The following is a 16,581-nucleotide window of genomic DNA, read 5'->3' as shown; positions in this document are numbered from 1 at the left end:
TATTTGCCCACAGCAAAAAAAACAACTTGTATGAATATGTAGCAGATAAACCCCTGATGACTTTATGACTTTGCAAGGAAAGCTTTTAGTCTCCATTGATGATATTCTGAAGATGATCAAACATTAATTCTGTTCCTCTTTATAGGTCGAATATATCAGTCGCTTGGAGAGAGTTTGAAGCATTTATGGCCTGAGCAGTCATTATCGCCGAAGTAACAAGGGAGGGTTAAATCTAGGATACTTAAATTAAATATGCTTTCAATTATTAAAATAATTATCCTCACCATTTGAGTTCTGTTTTTTTTTAAATGAAATGGCTTTGACTTATTCCCAGTTCAACAGGGATGTTAGGGTTAAACACTCGTCCAGTCACATTGGGCAAGAGGTTAAGGACACACCTGGACGGCTTTTCAGCACAAGTTGACTATTTCATTTAAGAGTTAAAGGTAAACTAATGTGTTGATTTAAGTGTCGCTTAAATATATCTTGGACTCTATTGCACTCATCAGTATGTGTCTGTTTGTACAAATTTCTCTTTTCATTGAAATATTTACATGAGAAAATGTGCTTAAGCCCCACCCACTGAAAACTTCTGGAGATTAAATTTTGTTTGCCATAACCACACCCCACTCTGCCATGATTGGTCAAACATCAAGGTTTGTCACACAGTTTCCTCAATCCAGTATGTCGCCACCTACAAGGGACTCGTGCATAAAGACAAAATCCTGGCGTTCTTTGCTGCACGAGGCGTAAAGACCATTAATACGTCATAATGGACTCCGCTCTCGTAACCTCTCATTCGCCAAGATTCAGACGGGGGAGGACTTTATAAAGTAAAAAGTTCAAAATATGGTCATGATGAGAGACTCAGTGCATCTTAGAGAGAGAGACCTCAACATTTGAAACATGTGAGTGAGTCAGGAGAGTTGGGTTTAATAAATCGGTTGTTTGCAGAACAACAAGATGAAAGTGGCTCGAAGACATACAACCCTCTCACAGAGGAGTCAAACCTAGGGTCAATCTGAGGCCAATTATAACAACTCCAACAATAGTGGCATTACCCAGCTTTCACAATGGTACCTGCTGTAGTGGAACTCAAACGTTTGCAACATTCTCTGTGTGTTTTCTTTGTGCACACACGTGGAAAGCCTTCTATAATCAATAAGTCAACACAGACAGTCACAGCCTCAGTCGATCCACCGTGGATATGTGGTAAGTGCATGTGTGCCCACATAAATATGCAGGGTGGAATCAGTCAGTGAGAGGAGACACTTTTATCTTTCTTCTTCTACATTTTCTCTACTACGGTTTTCAATGAGAAGCAAAAGAGCCGTGTGAGTAACTGACGGTGCTTAACTCTGTTTGTCTAAACTGAGGTCTGTCAACAATGAGCAGTTGGACACTCCAGAATGTGAACATTTGCACTCGATCTTTGTAGTCCCATGTAAAGTCTTTATTTGCATGTGACTTGCTCCGTGAGATCTACGTCACACACCAACGTCATATATATGTGTGTGTGTGTTTGTGTGTGCCTATGAACAGATTTTGGAGTGCTTCAGGGAAAGAGTGATTTAATATTGTTGGACAGCCTCAGAAAAGTCACATGTTGTCAACTTTATCCAGCTTATATAAGATTCTCTGCATTTCTTCATCGGGTTAGGGAGTCAACGAACATGACTTTGTGGTATTACATAAACATCAATTCACTTCTGGGCAAAAACGGAGGCAGAGAAAGTCAACTAGATTAACATCGTGATGAGAAAGGCCACCGTTTTCTTATATGACGAGTAATAATGCGACGAAATTAGTCATCATTTAGGTTAATAAGGATGGGTTGAGTTATTCCAGTATTTCAGGAATAGTGCACGGTTGGATGAATCATACAGGGATGATAAGAATAATGTATGACTCAACTGTATGGACAGAATGAATGAAAAAAATATATATATATAGAAATGCCTTTAGAACTGTTCATAAGGTTATTTTTGTGTTTAAAAAATGGTGAAAAGCCATCTAAGGTACCTATTGGTAAGTAAGAATTGGCAGTTTTTGTATAATGAAGCAGCACTACGTAACATTTAGACCCCCTCCCATGATTTCAGTAATTATTGTTTAAATTTAGAAAAGTCACGACTGCACAGTTGAACACATTTATGTCTTATAAACAAATGTATATGCAGTAATTAACAACAGAAATTAAATCAATTTGCCATTTGACTCTTCTGACATGGGGAGGAGCCAGAAACAATCTTTTCATCTCACGTACTGCTGCTTTAAAAGTGTATTACTATTTGTGTAGACTTTGTTATCTGTCCATTATTAAACCCATTTTTGTGTTGATTTACACGTTTAAAAAACATCTTTCCTCAAACTGAATCACTAAACTAGTGCCGGTGAATAAATCTTGTCTCTGTCAGCAGAGACATGGAACGCCGAGCAAGTCATTTGATAATAGTTTTCTTTTTTCAAAGCATCCCCACAGCCACACAAAGACGCTGTGATGCATCCGCGGACCATCCTGTACGATAATGAGAACTCCCACTGGCCAGATGAGAAAACATATTAGGGATCCTCCTACTGACTTTAACCATAGGTGGCAAAACAAAACGATGCCTCCTCAACCCACACACACAACTATAATTATTTTTTCTCTGCATAAAAACTGCACACCAGGGACTGGAAACATCTTTAATGAGACGGCGCTGACCGCCAGCACAAACTCCTCGCTGTAGTCACTTTAGCAAGTGACAGAGGTCGGCGCTCTTCACGAAATAAAGACTTTGAAGCAAAAACTCTGCCCGACTACACAAACACTGACACACATGTGGGGAGATACACATCCTCCACGATCACATGCGCCCACACTGCTCCCCTGACGATCACAAAGTAGGTCAAGGACGTCTCTCTATGAGGGCAAGCCGGGAAATAAAGTCTGTGACGGCGACTGCAACGCTGCGAATTAGTGTTTAGCAGAAGAAAAACGGATAAAGTCACTAATAAGAACAATTCTAGTTCTTCGGTCAGACTTTGGCAACAAAGCAATCTATGTAGATCAAAGAGTATTTTTGGAACTTGTGACAGTTTTGCTTCAACCGACCAATCAGAGGAGGGAGAAATGCGGACGTCATTCCTATAAGAGAAATCTGCAGCGATGAACAGAGACTACTCCGTAGTCACATTATTTATTACTAATATTCTTCTTTTTTTGTTATGTCCTTAAGGACAGTGAATTTATTCGAATTAATACTAATACAATTATTATAACTTGTGTTTGTATTGTCTGTTACGCTGTTATATGAGCACACTCAGGGTTTAACTTAATTTTGCTCCATATTAAACAGAATCAAACTTACATTTAAAATAGAACATTTTTACTTAAATCCTGCAAATGATGATCAATGCTCTCTGACAGAAACGGTGTTATGTAGCATGAGTTTTAGCATTTCTCTGTGTAAATGTTTTGGATCTTTTCATGTTTGTTTTACATGTGGATTGACTTCTTTCTCCTATATTTACAATTAGCTCTGATTATTTATCTTGCTTTTAAAAAAAATCATTTGAATTTGTTGACTTTTTCTCTCCTTTTTATTTGAACTGTTTACTCATTTTTGTTGATACGAGCGTGAGCAACTCCTTACACCTGTCACAGTCACTAGGAAATAGCACTTTTTTTTAATCCTTTTGATAATATCTCCAGTTCCTCTACAGATGGAGTTAAGATTCACCATATCACTCACAAACACGGTCCTTCCGCTCGTCATCTCTGACCACATTCTTATCAGCCGAGGCCACAGTTTTGCCCACACAGGAACAGTGCAAGTATCTTTCGTGTGCCTCCGTCTCGTTGACGAATAAATAATGTGTTTGTTTCAAATATTGGTTCAATGAATGCAGAGACACTCCAAACATAGCGCTCGTCTCACTGTCTCTGGGTGTGTTGTTGAGGCATTAGAGTGCTCTGGTAACTCAAGGAAAGGGGAGGCGATGAAAATAAAAAATGAGGTAACCAAGGCTGAAAACGAAACTTATTATGCAGCTTTTTAGTACTGTTGGATTTATGACTTTAACTTCAAACTAAAATGAAATGAATGTCCATAGGTGAAAGAAAGAAAATTAAAATATGTATGTAGCACTGACGTTTATCACTTTATCACTAAATATATTGAATAGATATTTATTTATGATTTCTATTGTAATTATTATTCCAACAACTGTTTTCTCATGAAACAGTGGCGCTCTACAATACAAGTAAGTAAGTAAGTTATGGTTATAAGCGACTTTCCAAACCAGGGTCACAAAGCACTTTAACAATCAAAAACATTACACCGTTAAAATACATTGCATCATGATGTGAAAGATGCATCAGAGGAGCTGATCTCTTTATGCTCAAAGTCAAAGAGGAAAAAAGGGAGAAAAATCCACGAAAAGACCCACTGTTGTGAAGTGAATATCAGGGGAGCTTTGATCTGCACTGCATATTGTAACACTTCCACAGCGTCGACATGTTGACTGAAAACTGAAAAAGCACTTTTTTGACCTGAAATTCCAAATTTAACTTCTTTTTTTTTAAGTTTCTTGTATTAAAAATAGATTTTAAACTATGATGCTGGACTTAGTCCCTCAGATTCAATTGTCATGCACGCTGGGTAAGTTTATTCCCAAGCAACAAGCATCGCTTTTCACTTTAAAAGTTTAACAAATTTAGGGAGAGTAACAGTCAAGTAAACCTTAATGAACATTTTTATTAACAAAAATGATTACTTACTTCTAGTTTAATGTAATTCAAACATAGTGACATGATTTGAAGGCAACAATTGTGTTCCACTGTCAGCGTTATCTTAAAGGTTCTGTTAAAATTGTTTATTTGTTAAGTTATTTTACTAAGACAGAGACAAACATAACAGACAAAGATACAGTCGTTCTGGTCATTTGGTGTGATTATCCATCTGATAGCTTTTTCCTTGTTCTTAGTGTGACACATATCCATAAAAAGTGTATTTTAGTCTGTTAATAACATCTATCAGTTGTTCTGGACTTTGACTTGTGATGTTACATTTGGTTTCTTGATCTTTTTGTACTGATCATAGTTCATATCGTTGGTCTTGCTCATATTGGTTCCCAATTTATACACGACAAGGACTTTGTTTCAATCAAAAGATCTTCCATTGTCGTCTTGCGCTGCCACAGCTCTTGACATGATAGCAGAGAGCCGGCAGCCCTGTTCCTTCCACTCCTTCTCTAATAATACTCTCCGTCCTCAGAGAGGTGGAGGTAAGAGCCCTCGTATCCGAGTTTCCTCCTCTTGTCAGCTGCATCTTCTGCCGCAGAGACGTGAAGTGAGACGAAGGCATGAGAGCGGAGATGCGCGTCCAGAAGGAACAGTATGGTACGAACAAACACACCCCGGCAATCATTTTAGCCTGGACTAGAATCAGTTCCTCTTCTCTGTGGCAGCTTCCTGTCTATTGTTTCATTAGAGGTGTTGGTGCTGATCTAGGACAGGGCTTAAGAGAGCCGATTAATAACTAACTCAGATGTCTTCAGGGCCAGGTTGAAAACTGTGCCGGCAAAAAAAATCTCCGAGCTGTCAAATGAGGCCAACCGTGTACACGTGTTGTCAACTCCTTACCTTTGTAAAACACTGTCGTTCGGGGAGTCACGTCCAGGTCCAGCGAGGGGCTGAACGGAAAGGCCCACAACTGAAGCCCACAGGCCAGGATTGTCAGTGGCAGCAAGGGCTGGATGGATATCAGGCCGTCCATATTTAACAACCCGACTCGTGTCCAAGCGAAGACTCAATGCTCTGGTTTGGAACAGGGACTGCTGCCAGGAAATGGATTGCGTCCGATTGTCCTTCAGTTGGGAAAACATCCAGTCTGTGTGGAGAAATAAGGCAGGAGTGATTTAAATGTTGCATGTATTTGCATTAAATCCCTTCATTTAACAGGCATTAAAGCAGTACTATGAAAATTTTGACCTTTTTCCTTCCCATATTTTTCATGGTTCACAGTAGAACAGCCATTAATCACTACAGCTACACCTACACACTTTTTCCAAGTGACCACCAAGTAGTGTGTATGTCTTACAGTCTGTGTGTGTTTCCACCTGCTCTTAATGTCTTATAACAGGGCTATTTCATTTAAGGCCCAAGGGCCAGATTTGGCCCTTCAGTTAAAATAATGCAACATGAGCGTCTAAAAGCGACGTAAAGTTGAAACTGAACGCACGATTTAACCACTAATGGACTGAAAAATATTCACACAAAGCCAAAGGGATCCTAATATACTCTTTGTATCCAAAAATCATGTTCAAATTGTATTAGAATAGCTCTTTAGATACTTAAAAACCTTAGTTTATTTTCTTTTTATTTATTTCTTTTCACTTGTTTTAGGGTCAAGAGAAAGGGAACACCAGAAAGAAAATTAAAATACATTTAATTTTGATTCATTTCAAGCCTTATTTATAACTTGCTAAGTAAGTGAGATTTACAGAATTTTAGGTTTCACAATTGCAACTGGGAGCAAAGGGGGGTAGGTGACCCCCCAAAAGAATGCATATAGGTCTATGTGTTCTCAGTTTTATCTTGACCTTTAAAGTATATCTTTTATTGAATATTGTTTTGATTGTTTAAGCGCTTTGTGACCCTGGTCTGGAAAAGCGCTATATAAATAAAAATGACTTACTTACTTACTTAGTTCAGTGAAATTCTGACCATATTTAATATATTTTAGATAAGGATTTCCAGAATTATAAATGCCCCGTTTAGCTATTATAAGGCCCTGAATATTCCTATTTGTTCCTTTCTCCCCTCTTTCCAAAGATGTCGGGGGTAGTTTGTTTTTCAAATGTGTTTCCATACAAGGTATTTCAGTCAGCTATTTAAAAAATAAATGGCAGTTGAGCTGCTGGAGTGACAACTTCTAAATACAGCTGGACCAGGAAAACACTCGCTGATACGCACCATCACTCTCTGATTACATCCAATTAGCCAGTGAGTGCAGCGCTGTTGCATAAGAGCGCTCGGGTGAGATGGAGCACAATATTGTGCCACCAATCTCTTCATTAGCCGTGTGGTCGCCGCTTGATGGATCCTCGAGAGATTAGGCAACCAGCCATCAGAACAATCTGGGCCTGGCCGCTGGCCTGCATGTCTATTTAAGAGTCACGAACGGATCTTTGCAGATGATTTTTATAGATTTTTCTTAAGTTGTGTCTGACAAAGTTGACCAGAGGCAAGTGATTTTCCATTTTCTTCACATTTCGTGAAAACTTTGTGAGTGTTCGTTCGATAAGAAGTGGGATGTTTCCTCACACAAAACAAGAAACGATGATTTAGTTCTTACAGGAAACGCAGGGAAACTTTTAGGGTGGGAGTTGCTTGGAAAAAGCTTTCAACTAAAGTGATGCAGGAGATATGTCAACCAACAGAATCTCTGCTGTCTTGTCACATTAGTAAGAGCAGCACAAGAGAAACATGCATGCGAATAATAGGACAGGCAGTTCACCCCCTTAAGGCCAGTTAACATGGCGTGATGAAATGATTGCTCTTTATCTCACTATCTATCTTCATCAACATTTGTAGCGCGAGTATTTAAGTCTGATTCACATCAAAACATGTCTTAGAAGGTCTTAGATTCTCACCTTCTAAGCAAGGGATGTCAAAATGTTCAGTTCATTTACCAAACACATCAAATGTATTATCTTCAGTTTAACTCGCACTGAAAGTCTCATTGAAGTTTTCCTTTTTATTGTTTCTCAAACAATGACATATTTATAGGTTACTATATCAAAACGAATGTCATCTTCTTTTGAGACAACCATCTGGCAGGTCATATAAAAAGAGTTGGCGGGCCGGATTTGGCCCCCGGACCTTGTGTTTTAATTAGCCACACAGATTTTGTCATTTGATGTTTTTGATCAGAATATTTTTAGACCAAAAAAAAGATAATGATGGTCCCCAAATCTTTTAGAAATATTATGATAATTATATATTTTAACTTTTTGATCCCATTCATTTGGTTCCATATGTGAATTATCTATGTATCTATGAGGAGGATTTGCAATGTGTGTAATAAAGTCTCATAAGTTGCTGCGAGTCTAAGAAGTTTTATTTAATCCAGAATTGTGATAAAAGCTTCCATGAGTTAGTGCCAAGTGCCCTGAGTGGCAGTTTTTACTGGCACATTATTGCAGAACATGTCCTTCAAATTCTTTTGATGATGTTTTATGTTGCTGCCTGATGTGATACTGTGGTTCCATCAGCTGCCGCCCTCACACTTCTTCTTCATTGCTGTGGTGTGAGCTGTTCAACTGACATTGGTGTTGACAGCAGGACATTGTATGGCTAAAAAAAAAATAAAAAGCCATGAAGGGAAAGATAAACATGTTTAGCTCGCACTTGATTGATGAGGAGGTCTGAACAACACGGTTTTCCCTTCAGCACAAAGGTAGGGAACGTACAGAAAAATTGAAATGTATGAGTTTCTAAAATAATCTTTCCCTTTTGGTTGTTGCTCTGCCCTGTGACCCCCTCCCAGGGCTCACCCCAGATACCTGGATAGATCTGATCATAGAAAATTCAGACCCAAAACGGTAGCTCTTTTATCGACATACTTTATTTCTTTTTTTAATATTTTATTTTACTGTATTTTCTCATTTACCAGAAAACAACTTTGAAATCCTTAGTTAAAACCCTTTGAACCGTTTAATAGTACTCATGACATATAGTATATTTGTTTTGGATTCCAATTATACCTATTAATTTTCCGCCAAAATTGTCTTTACTTTTACAGAGGGGGGAAAAAAAACACTAAAGTCCCAACGTTCCATTTTTCTTTTCAGGCTACAGTTAAAATACAAAACAACACCATGTTATGGATCAACGTTGTTACGATGATATCACTCCATTTACCTTCCCTGGAAACTTCAGAGCTCTGGTGTTGCAGCTCACCTGTCCGATGCTGCACTGCACCTCAGTCACCTTCCCCTAGGTACACGCGCACAGGAGCAGGAGGTGTGTGCGCGCACAGAGGTAACACATACGTGTACACACGCACACACACACACACACTAATGCAGCTGTTGGGTCAAGATGGATGTTCAGGACTCACCTGGGTGTCCGGGGGTATGGATAGAATCCACTCCAGAGGGAGAGACCAAGTCACACTGATCATTTTGACTGGTGCTGCAGCTCTCTCTCTCTCTCTCCCCCTCTCTCTCTCCCTCTCTCTCTTTTCTCTCTCCCTCTCTCTCTCTCTCTCTCTCTCTCCATCTCCCTCTCTCCCTCATTAACGACTCACTTCCTTAAAGTCATCATTTACATTTTGAATTATTATATAATATTAGGAGGGGATTGGAAACTAAAACACCCCAGGTAGATAAAAAAAATCTTTATAAAAGACAGAAATAGATGACAGTACGTTGCATGGTATATGCATAACGTTGCTTCAGTCTGCCATCTAGTGGCTAAGTATAATACTGCAAGTCCAGACTGAAGCCTTTTGGCTTGTCTCCTCCCGGAGGTTACAGTTTACACGTTTCAAGTGATCTGTACATAAATGTTTCATATGGATGCAACATTTGTAAAACAGGAAAAACGCAACAGTACCACCTTTATATATATAAATTATCATTCATTTATTTGCCGTTCATCTTCAGCAATTCAACTACATTTTCATCAGTCAATTTAAAACTAGATATCATTTGAAATACACAATTATGAGGGCAATATAATATATAATAATATAAAAGAATAGAATAGGTTCATTCATTCTTTCCACGATTAGATATGATTAAAATTCACACTGTTGTTCAAGCCAATGAATATGGTTATCAGTCATGGTTTATATGTTACCGTTTTAAGCCGCTTGGGGGCGCTATCGTTGTTTTCCCTCTGCCCTCCCGTCCAGTAACAGCTGCAGCCGGTTGTTGTAGACGTGACGTGGACCGTCAGCTGTTGGAGTCTAACATGTTCACCACACGCAACGGGACCAAGGAAGCGACACTCGCCGGCTCTAGTTGAGTCTTTCTGTGGTTTAATCCGACGGTATGTTCCTTTTTTTTCTAACTTTCTAGTTCCTGCTAGCATGTTAGCATCACGTTGTCCACAGACGTTAGCTTGTCGTTAGCATCAGCTTCAGCTCGATAGAACCTACTATTCCTGCCCTTTGTCAGTTTATAGATTATAGTTATGAAGTTTCATGTCTTCTGTTCTTCACCTTTTCTCTCTGGCAAGTAAATCTGTTTTTATTAGCCATTTAGCATGTCCTAGCATGACATAGGCTACAGCGAAACAATTATGCACTTCATAGTTCTCTAAAGATATATTTAAAGCTATCATTGTTTATTAACCGTAAATTACTTTATTTATTTTTGATATTGCGGTTCTTCTAGTGTCATCCGATTTAGAAATTCATATACAACATCTAACGTCTTAACGTGAACTAGTAAATGGTATGTTTATATGTTTGTGGTTTTAGACGTGAAGGTGAAACAATGTCCAGGATGTTACATGTAACTGCATTGATGTGATGGTATTTTATTGTTTTCGCAGTGACCTGTTTAATACGACACCTCTATGTCACCTCCCTGTTAGTTGTTAGAAACTTGTTTTGGCAAGGCAGCAATTATTATTATTGTTCACTAATATACAAATGATTTCTTTAATTTGTTGCAGTTAAGATGAATAAATGAAGATAACAACTGGTAGTTATTGTTTCTAATGTTACTGATTTTAATTTGAACGATACATCTTTGGAATCTCTCTCCATTTAAAATTCTTGAATCCCATAGGTGCCTGTTAAAGGAAACCGGAGGAAGAGGGTAGTGTACCCCTGGGATAAGCCTCAGATAGAATAGGAGCGCTACACCCTGTCGTTGGTGTCAAAAACTTGAATGTCAAAAAAGAGACAAGTTTAAGAACATGGTAATAGTGCTATTGTGTTTTGTGGTTACAGAAACGGACAAGGCTGCCTGGACATGATCACACTAGAGGTTGAGGAAAAGACAGAGCAGAGAGACTGAGGAGGAGGAGGAAGGATGGGCAGGAGCATATGGGGCTCCTGGCAGGGCGTCATTGTCTCCACTGCAGTTCTCTACGGCTCCTTGGCCCTTTTCACCTCAATTCTCCACAATGTTTTCCTTTTGTACTACGTGGAGACGTTCGTGTCCGTCTACAAGATCGACAAAGTTTCCTTCTGGGTTGGTGAGGTGAGCAGATGAGACGCATTGTGAAATCAAGCTTGTTTTGGTTTGTTCATGATTCGATGTTATCAGTCTTTACTATTAATCTCAGGAATAAATATATTTAGGTTGTTCTACTTAAGAGTCAACATTGATGTGAATAGTTTAGGTGTGATTGGAAATAATGTAAATACCTTTTTAGTCTTTTTTAAACTTTTACAATAGTGGTCTGAATCTAACTGTTGTTGCATCGTCTAGCAAAACATTTTAACTAGCAAGTCTCTCTTCTGTCAATACCAAAACAAACCATTGATGAAGGAATGTGTAGAACTTTGCTCCGATTTTATAGTTTAAAATGTATCTTTAATGCAATAAACTCTCTTTCTCTGGCAATGAACATACAGTATGAGTTAAAGTAAAGATAGTTTTTCATGTCATTTAGCACAAGTCATATCTAAGGCAGGGGACAGAGACTGAGAAGGGTGTTTGCAGAACATTTTTTGTACAATACTGACCACATGTATATCTGATATAATGTGGTCACTGAAGACGTGCATTAGAGGCGAGTGTGACACACGTGGTCACACAACATCAATCAGTAGTCAGAAGACGCTTTGACATGATTGGAAAGTAGTTTAAATACTGTTTCCTTTAAGTTCTCTATAAAGACCACAAATAGGGAACTTTAGTAGAGCCAGACACAAATTCGAGCATTGAACATAAGTTCTGAATTTTGATATTGTGTCTGAGACATGTTTACTTTACTATGTTGTTTATATCTGCAATGTTTTCAATGTTTAGATACTGTATCTTGAAATATATTTTTCAAATATTGTTAATGTTAGTAGAGCCAATTTGGTTTGTACATTTTATCTTCAAATATATTATGTATAATCCACACAAATGTTTAAATGTGGCCAACGTATTTTCTGCAGACTGTGTTCCTCTTGTGGAACAGTTTCAACGACCCTCTTTTCGGCTGGTTGAGTGATCACGCCATGCTCAGCACTCCTCAGTAAGTTGGTTAAATATTCTTCAATCTTGGTCAATAATTGACGTGCGTGTTTTAAAAATGAAAATTGAAATGTGACATTTTCAAATTGTCTTTGGAAGCATCTACTTTGGTCGTAATACTGTTTTTATTTTGTCAATTTTCTAGAACGGGCTCCCACATTACCTCCCCAGAAGTGGTGCTAAAGCGTCTGAAGGCCCTCTCCATTAGCGGCCCTCTGTTTGCTGTTTCTTTTCTGGCCTTCTGGGTGGCATGGGCCAGACCCGGCCTGCAGTTCCTGCTGTGCTTGTGTCTGTACGATGGTTTTCTGACCATGGTGGATCTTCACCACAGCGCCTTGCTGGCCGACCTCGCGGTGCTCGCAGCCGACCGGACGCGCCTCAACTTCCACTGCTCCGTGTTCAGCGCTCTTGGCTCCATTTCCGTGTTTCTCTCCTACTCCTTCTGGGACAAGGAGGACTTTTACACATTCCGCCTCTTCTGTGTCAGCCTGGCTGCGTTCTCCGTCCTTGGCTTCTTTGTGGTCTCCAGACTGCTGAAGACTCGCTTTCAGAAGGAAGTTCGTGGCCGGGAGGATGAGGCGCTGACACTGAAGGAGTATGTTTCTGTTTCTACAATAATGCCATATTCTTTATGTTGCCATGAGTGGTTGTTAACCTTCTGTCGTCTCTTACTAGACTAAGTGTTGGCCATGCTCCACACACCCTGCCCGACAAGCCCGTCACTGTCGGCCAGTACCTCAAGCAGCTCTCCAAACACAAGAACTTCATGTGGTTTGTCTCCATGAACCTTATTCAGGTAATTTCTTAGGAAATAATTAATTTTGTGTGTGGCTTAAATTCAAATGTGTGTTAATATTCAACTTCAGACATCAGGTCCACTGTGGGTCCGTTTTTGCAGTAGAGATCTGTCTAATGATTATTTAAATTTGGCCTTTTTGTGTGTCTCAGGTATTCCATTGCCATTTCAACAACAACTTCTTCCCACTTTTTCTGGAGCATCTGTTGTCTGACAACATCTCCGCCTCCACCGGGTCCATTTTACTCGGTAAGTGTTTCAACAGAGTTGTCGACACAAGATCACAGTCTCCTCAGGCCCTGAGAATACTTTGAATTTGAAGGTTTGATCTCTCACATGGGTCACACCAACATCATTTAGTTGATGATGAATGAAGCTTTAACAGATCCTGTAATGGCGTTTTATTATACAAGTAATGCTTTTTCAGAGTTCTTGCTCTGAAGCTTCTTGTGATTAATTTATGTTGTTACTAATTGAATTTCACAAGTAATGTACAAAACAAGCGTCTCCTTGTTCTCTACATTCAAACCAATCTTTCTTCACAAGTTTTTCTTCCTTTCACATTTGACTTCTTTCGTTATTCTTATTATGTTCCTCTTTTTCTTCACCTTTACTTCTCCCCTTTTCTTTTTCACACCTTTCTAAAAAAAAAAAAAAAAAAAAAAAAAGTATCATAAGCAATATGTTTGCAAGTCTCATTTATTTATTTTTTGCTTCTGCCCCCCACGCAGGCATTTCTTATGTTGCCCCCCATCTGAACAACTTGTATTTCCTGACTCTGTGCCAGCGTCACGGTGTTTACCAGGTTATCCGCTGGCTGTTTATGCTCAAACTGGGACTTAGTGTGGCCATGCTGCTGGCGGGGGTTGACCATGTGTTCCTGCTGTGCATCTTCATCGCTAGGTACGGCCTCCAGGGTGCACATTGTGTTGGCTGTGTGACCGTCAGGCTCTTGGGTTTGCTTGTTCTGGTTCGTCACCAAACCTTAAACACACAAACACAGATAACTGCTGGTTCTGTCACAGCTGGTAAAAGTTCTAAACATGACTTGTCCTTGAACTCGTCTTGCTTAGCAAAATATTATTTCTATGTTGGCTTTGTGACACTCTTAAGGGGCGGGCACTCATTTTCTTTTCATTCTTTTTATTTAAAATACACATTTTGTAATCATTACAAATATGTAGAAATGTTTTTAAAATGTTTGAAGCACTGGTATGTTTTTTTTAAAATATCTTTAATGAAATAAAAAATCCTAAAATCTAATATTTACTGGAAAAATTACATAATTGGGACTATTTTTAATCATATTATTTTATTGTAAAGTACAGCTGTTTTAACATGTGTATGTATATATATTTATGCAACTGTATACCGTATATAACGGCCTAACAGCCTAAAGATAGGGTGAGTTTTTAAATGTCCTCAGAGGGCCACATTTTATCAACAAAATAAAAGAAAGAAAGGACAAAGAAAAAGTGTCACAATACAATGGTGAAAAACTAGAAAAAAGAAATGGTACAAAGTGTAATTACGCAATGACATCATGAAACTAGCCTAAATAATTATTTTTATCATATATTGTTTGATTCTAAATTAATATCAATACAGTCAAAGGGTCTCATGTGGCCCTGGGGCGAACAAGGATGTTCTCATGTACAGGACAGGTTTCAGTTCATATGTCTTCGTATCAGAATCTTCCATACGGTGCAACATTGAAACCATCATTTGAGTGTCGTTCGACCACCAATGTGACTCATGCTTTCTGTTCCCAGTAACCGTGTGTTCACCGAGGGCACGTGCAAGCTGCTGAAACTGGTGATATCAGACCTGGTGGACGAGGACTTCGTCGTGAATCGCCGTCAACAAGCTACATCTGCCCTCCTCTTTGGAATGGTTGCTTTGCTGACCAAACCCGGACAGACGTTCGCTCCTTTAATCGGCACATGGCTGCTGTGCGTTTATACTGGTAATGACCTTTCTTCAAGTTACATAACGTGGCCTTATTATATGTTTATCTGGTCCCCGTGATCAAAAATTTTTCTGAATCTCATCAATGGCAAGAATGCGGAAAAACAAGTACTTCCAGGAAGATCGTTCAAAGAAAAGGTTTATTATCTTTCTATGTCTATCATCATGTACACGCATTGTGTACGACTTATAGACACCCAGCTGACTGAAACAAAAACACTTTTTATAACGACAAAAGCAAATGTTCCTTTACTTCTCTTCTGCAGGTTTTGATATCTTTGAAAGGGAACCATCGAAGGCTTCAATGAAAACGGTGCCGGACGTAGCCTCGGGTGCTGGAATGCCGCCTCTACGCCTGGGGTGCTTTTACATGTTGGTGTTCGTGCCTATCACCTGTGCCCTGCTCCAGCTGGTCGTGTGGTCTCGATTCACCCTGCATGGTCGGAAGCTGCAAGGCATCAAGAACTTGAGACAAGGAGCTCAGCTGACAGACATCAAGGCCATCTGACCCGGCGCCACAAAGACACTTTTCAAAGTGATGTCCTGGTTTTTGCAAGGACGGAAGCACAAGAAGCTCGACTCTGTTCCGTGCAACACTTTAAACTTGCCTTATTTTTGTATTCACTCAAAATGTATATTTATATTTCTTAAGAGCTCCACAAAAGAAGTCAGATTCTTTCTAATTAAGGACCAACGGGCACAACCAGGGCCAGTTTAAGAGAAGCTGTGATCTCAATGTTAAAGAAGTGATTTAGATTTCTAACAATATGTGCTTGAGTCTTGTTTACAACAGCATTGTGTGATGTTGAGCTTTTCAAGTGGTGATGTTCTTACACAAAACTGCCATTTGTCTGTTGTACTTCAAACATTCTCTCATTTTACAAGCTGCCCATGTGGCTGTTGTTTTATTAAAAAGATTCACATATATTTTACACTGTCTCAAGCAAACGTGACATTTTTTCCAATGGTTGTGTTTCTTCAACTACTGGTTTAGCACAATCTGAACAAGAAGGTCATGGAAACCTCTTAAAAATAGATGTACTAGCGAAGGCTTCTTAACTTCAAACAATCATTGAGATTGATGTGACTAACAGACGGACAAGAAAACCTGGAATTCCTAAAAGCACATTTATCGTCAGTAAAAAGGAAGGAATGGTCTGATAATTTTACATTACAAGAATAGAACAAGGAAGTTGATTTTTTTTTATGTGTGCTTTTGCTTTATTTTACTTCCTGTAAATTCCCCTAATTGACCGAAAACAATGTTTTTAGATATTCATGAGGCACTGAATAGAGACATGATTCTGCTCCTCCAATAACAGAATGCATTGCAAAAGTGCAATGTAAACAATTTCCCTAATTAATCATCTCAAAAACATGATATTTAGACTCGCATGTATTATCATTGTCCTGCACATCCGACTGCAAATGGACTTCATTGTTTAGTTTATTTAAAATGTTCTGTAAAAAGACAATGCATAGAAACAGGAATGAAAAGTGTACATTTGTTCATATATGAATCATTTAGATTTCAATTAAGTTATGAATGAGGAAGAGAAAAATAATTCTTCTTTTTTTTTCTTCTGATTGACGAGTTACTGGAAGACATTGCGTAACTACCC

At 38.9% G+C, this 16,581-nt stretch overlaps 2 protein-coding genes across 3 annotated transcripts in view; one reads left to right on the top strand and one right to left on the bottom strand.

The window, feature by feature from the left end:
• sema4gb (sema domain, immunoglobulin domain (Ig), transmembrane domain (TM) and short cytoplasmic domain, (semaphorin) 4Gb) overlaps nt 1–9,199 on the bottom strand; it is a 28,160-nt gene extending 18,961 nt beyond the window's left edge. The window contains exons 1-3 of one of the 2 annotated variants that reach the window (XM_087784092.1): nt 9,111–9,154; nt 8,912–8,986; nt 5,630–5,876 (exon numbers count right to left, since the gene is read on the bottom strand). In XM_087784092.1, coding sequence (XP_087640218.1) covers nt 5,630–5,762 — 133 coding nt within the window. In that variant the 5' untranslated portion in view covers nt 5,763–5,876; nt 8,912–8,986; nt 9,111–9,154. Of the gene's footprint in view, nt 1–5,629; nt 5,877–8,911; nt 8,987–9,110 lie in introns of both variants that reach the window. The other variant, XM_087784091.1, reaches the window with a different exon arrangement.
• Nucleotides 9,200–9,911: 712 nt separating this feature from the next.
• On the top strand, nt 9,912–15,891 carry slc68a1a (solute carrier family 68 member 1a). The gene is made up of 9 exons (XM_087784093.1): nt 9,912–10,045; nt 10,956–11,208; nt 12,117–12,196; nt 12,341–12,790; nt 12,871–12,991; nt 13,144–13,240; nt 13,723–13,894; nt 14,764–14,957; nt 15,226–15,891. Exons 2-9 carry the CDS (start codon nt 11,038–11,040, stop codon nt 15,465–15,467), a joined length of 1,527 nt encoding a protein of 508 aa, XP_087640219.1. The 5' UTR covers nt 9,912–10,045; nt 10,956–11,037; the 3' UTR covers nt 15,468–15,891.
• Nucleotides 15,892–16,581: the final 690 nt, after the last annotated feature.

Source organism: Callionymus lyra, chromosome 2 (genome assembly GCF_982586985.1).
Source record: "Callionymus lyra chromosome 2, fCalLyr1.hap1.1, whole genome shotgun sequence".
Classification (NCBI taxonomy): domain Eukaryota; kingdom Metazoa; phylum Chordata; class Actinopteri; order Syngnathiformes; family Callionymidae; genus Callionymus; species Callionymus lyra.
This window is presented reverse-complemented; position numbering and strand designations above follow the sequence as displayed.

What these genes read in the sequence shown, in the direction of transcription:
- slc68a1a (XM_087784093.1), top strand. Translation starts at nt 11,038, where the DNA reads ATGGGCAGGAGCATATGGGGCTCCTGGCAGGGCGTCATTGTCTCCACT. An exon ending in TTTCCTTCTGGGTTGGTGAG is followed by an intron (nt 11,209 to 12,116) that starts GTGAGCAGATGA and finishes TATTTTCTGCAG; the next exon opens with ACTGTGTTCCTCTTGTGGAA. An exon ending in TCTCCATGAACCTTATTCAG is followed by an intron (nt 12,992 to 13,143) that starts GTAATTTCTTAG and finishes TGTGTGTCTCAG; the next exon opens with GTATTCCATTGCCATTTCAA.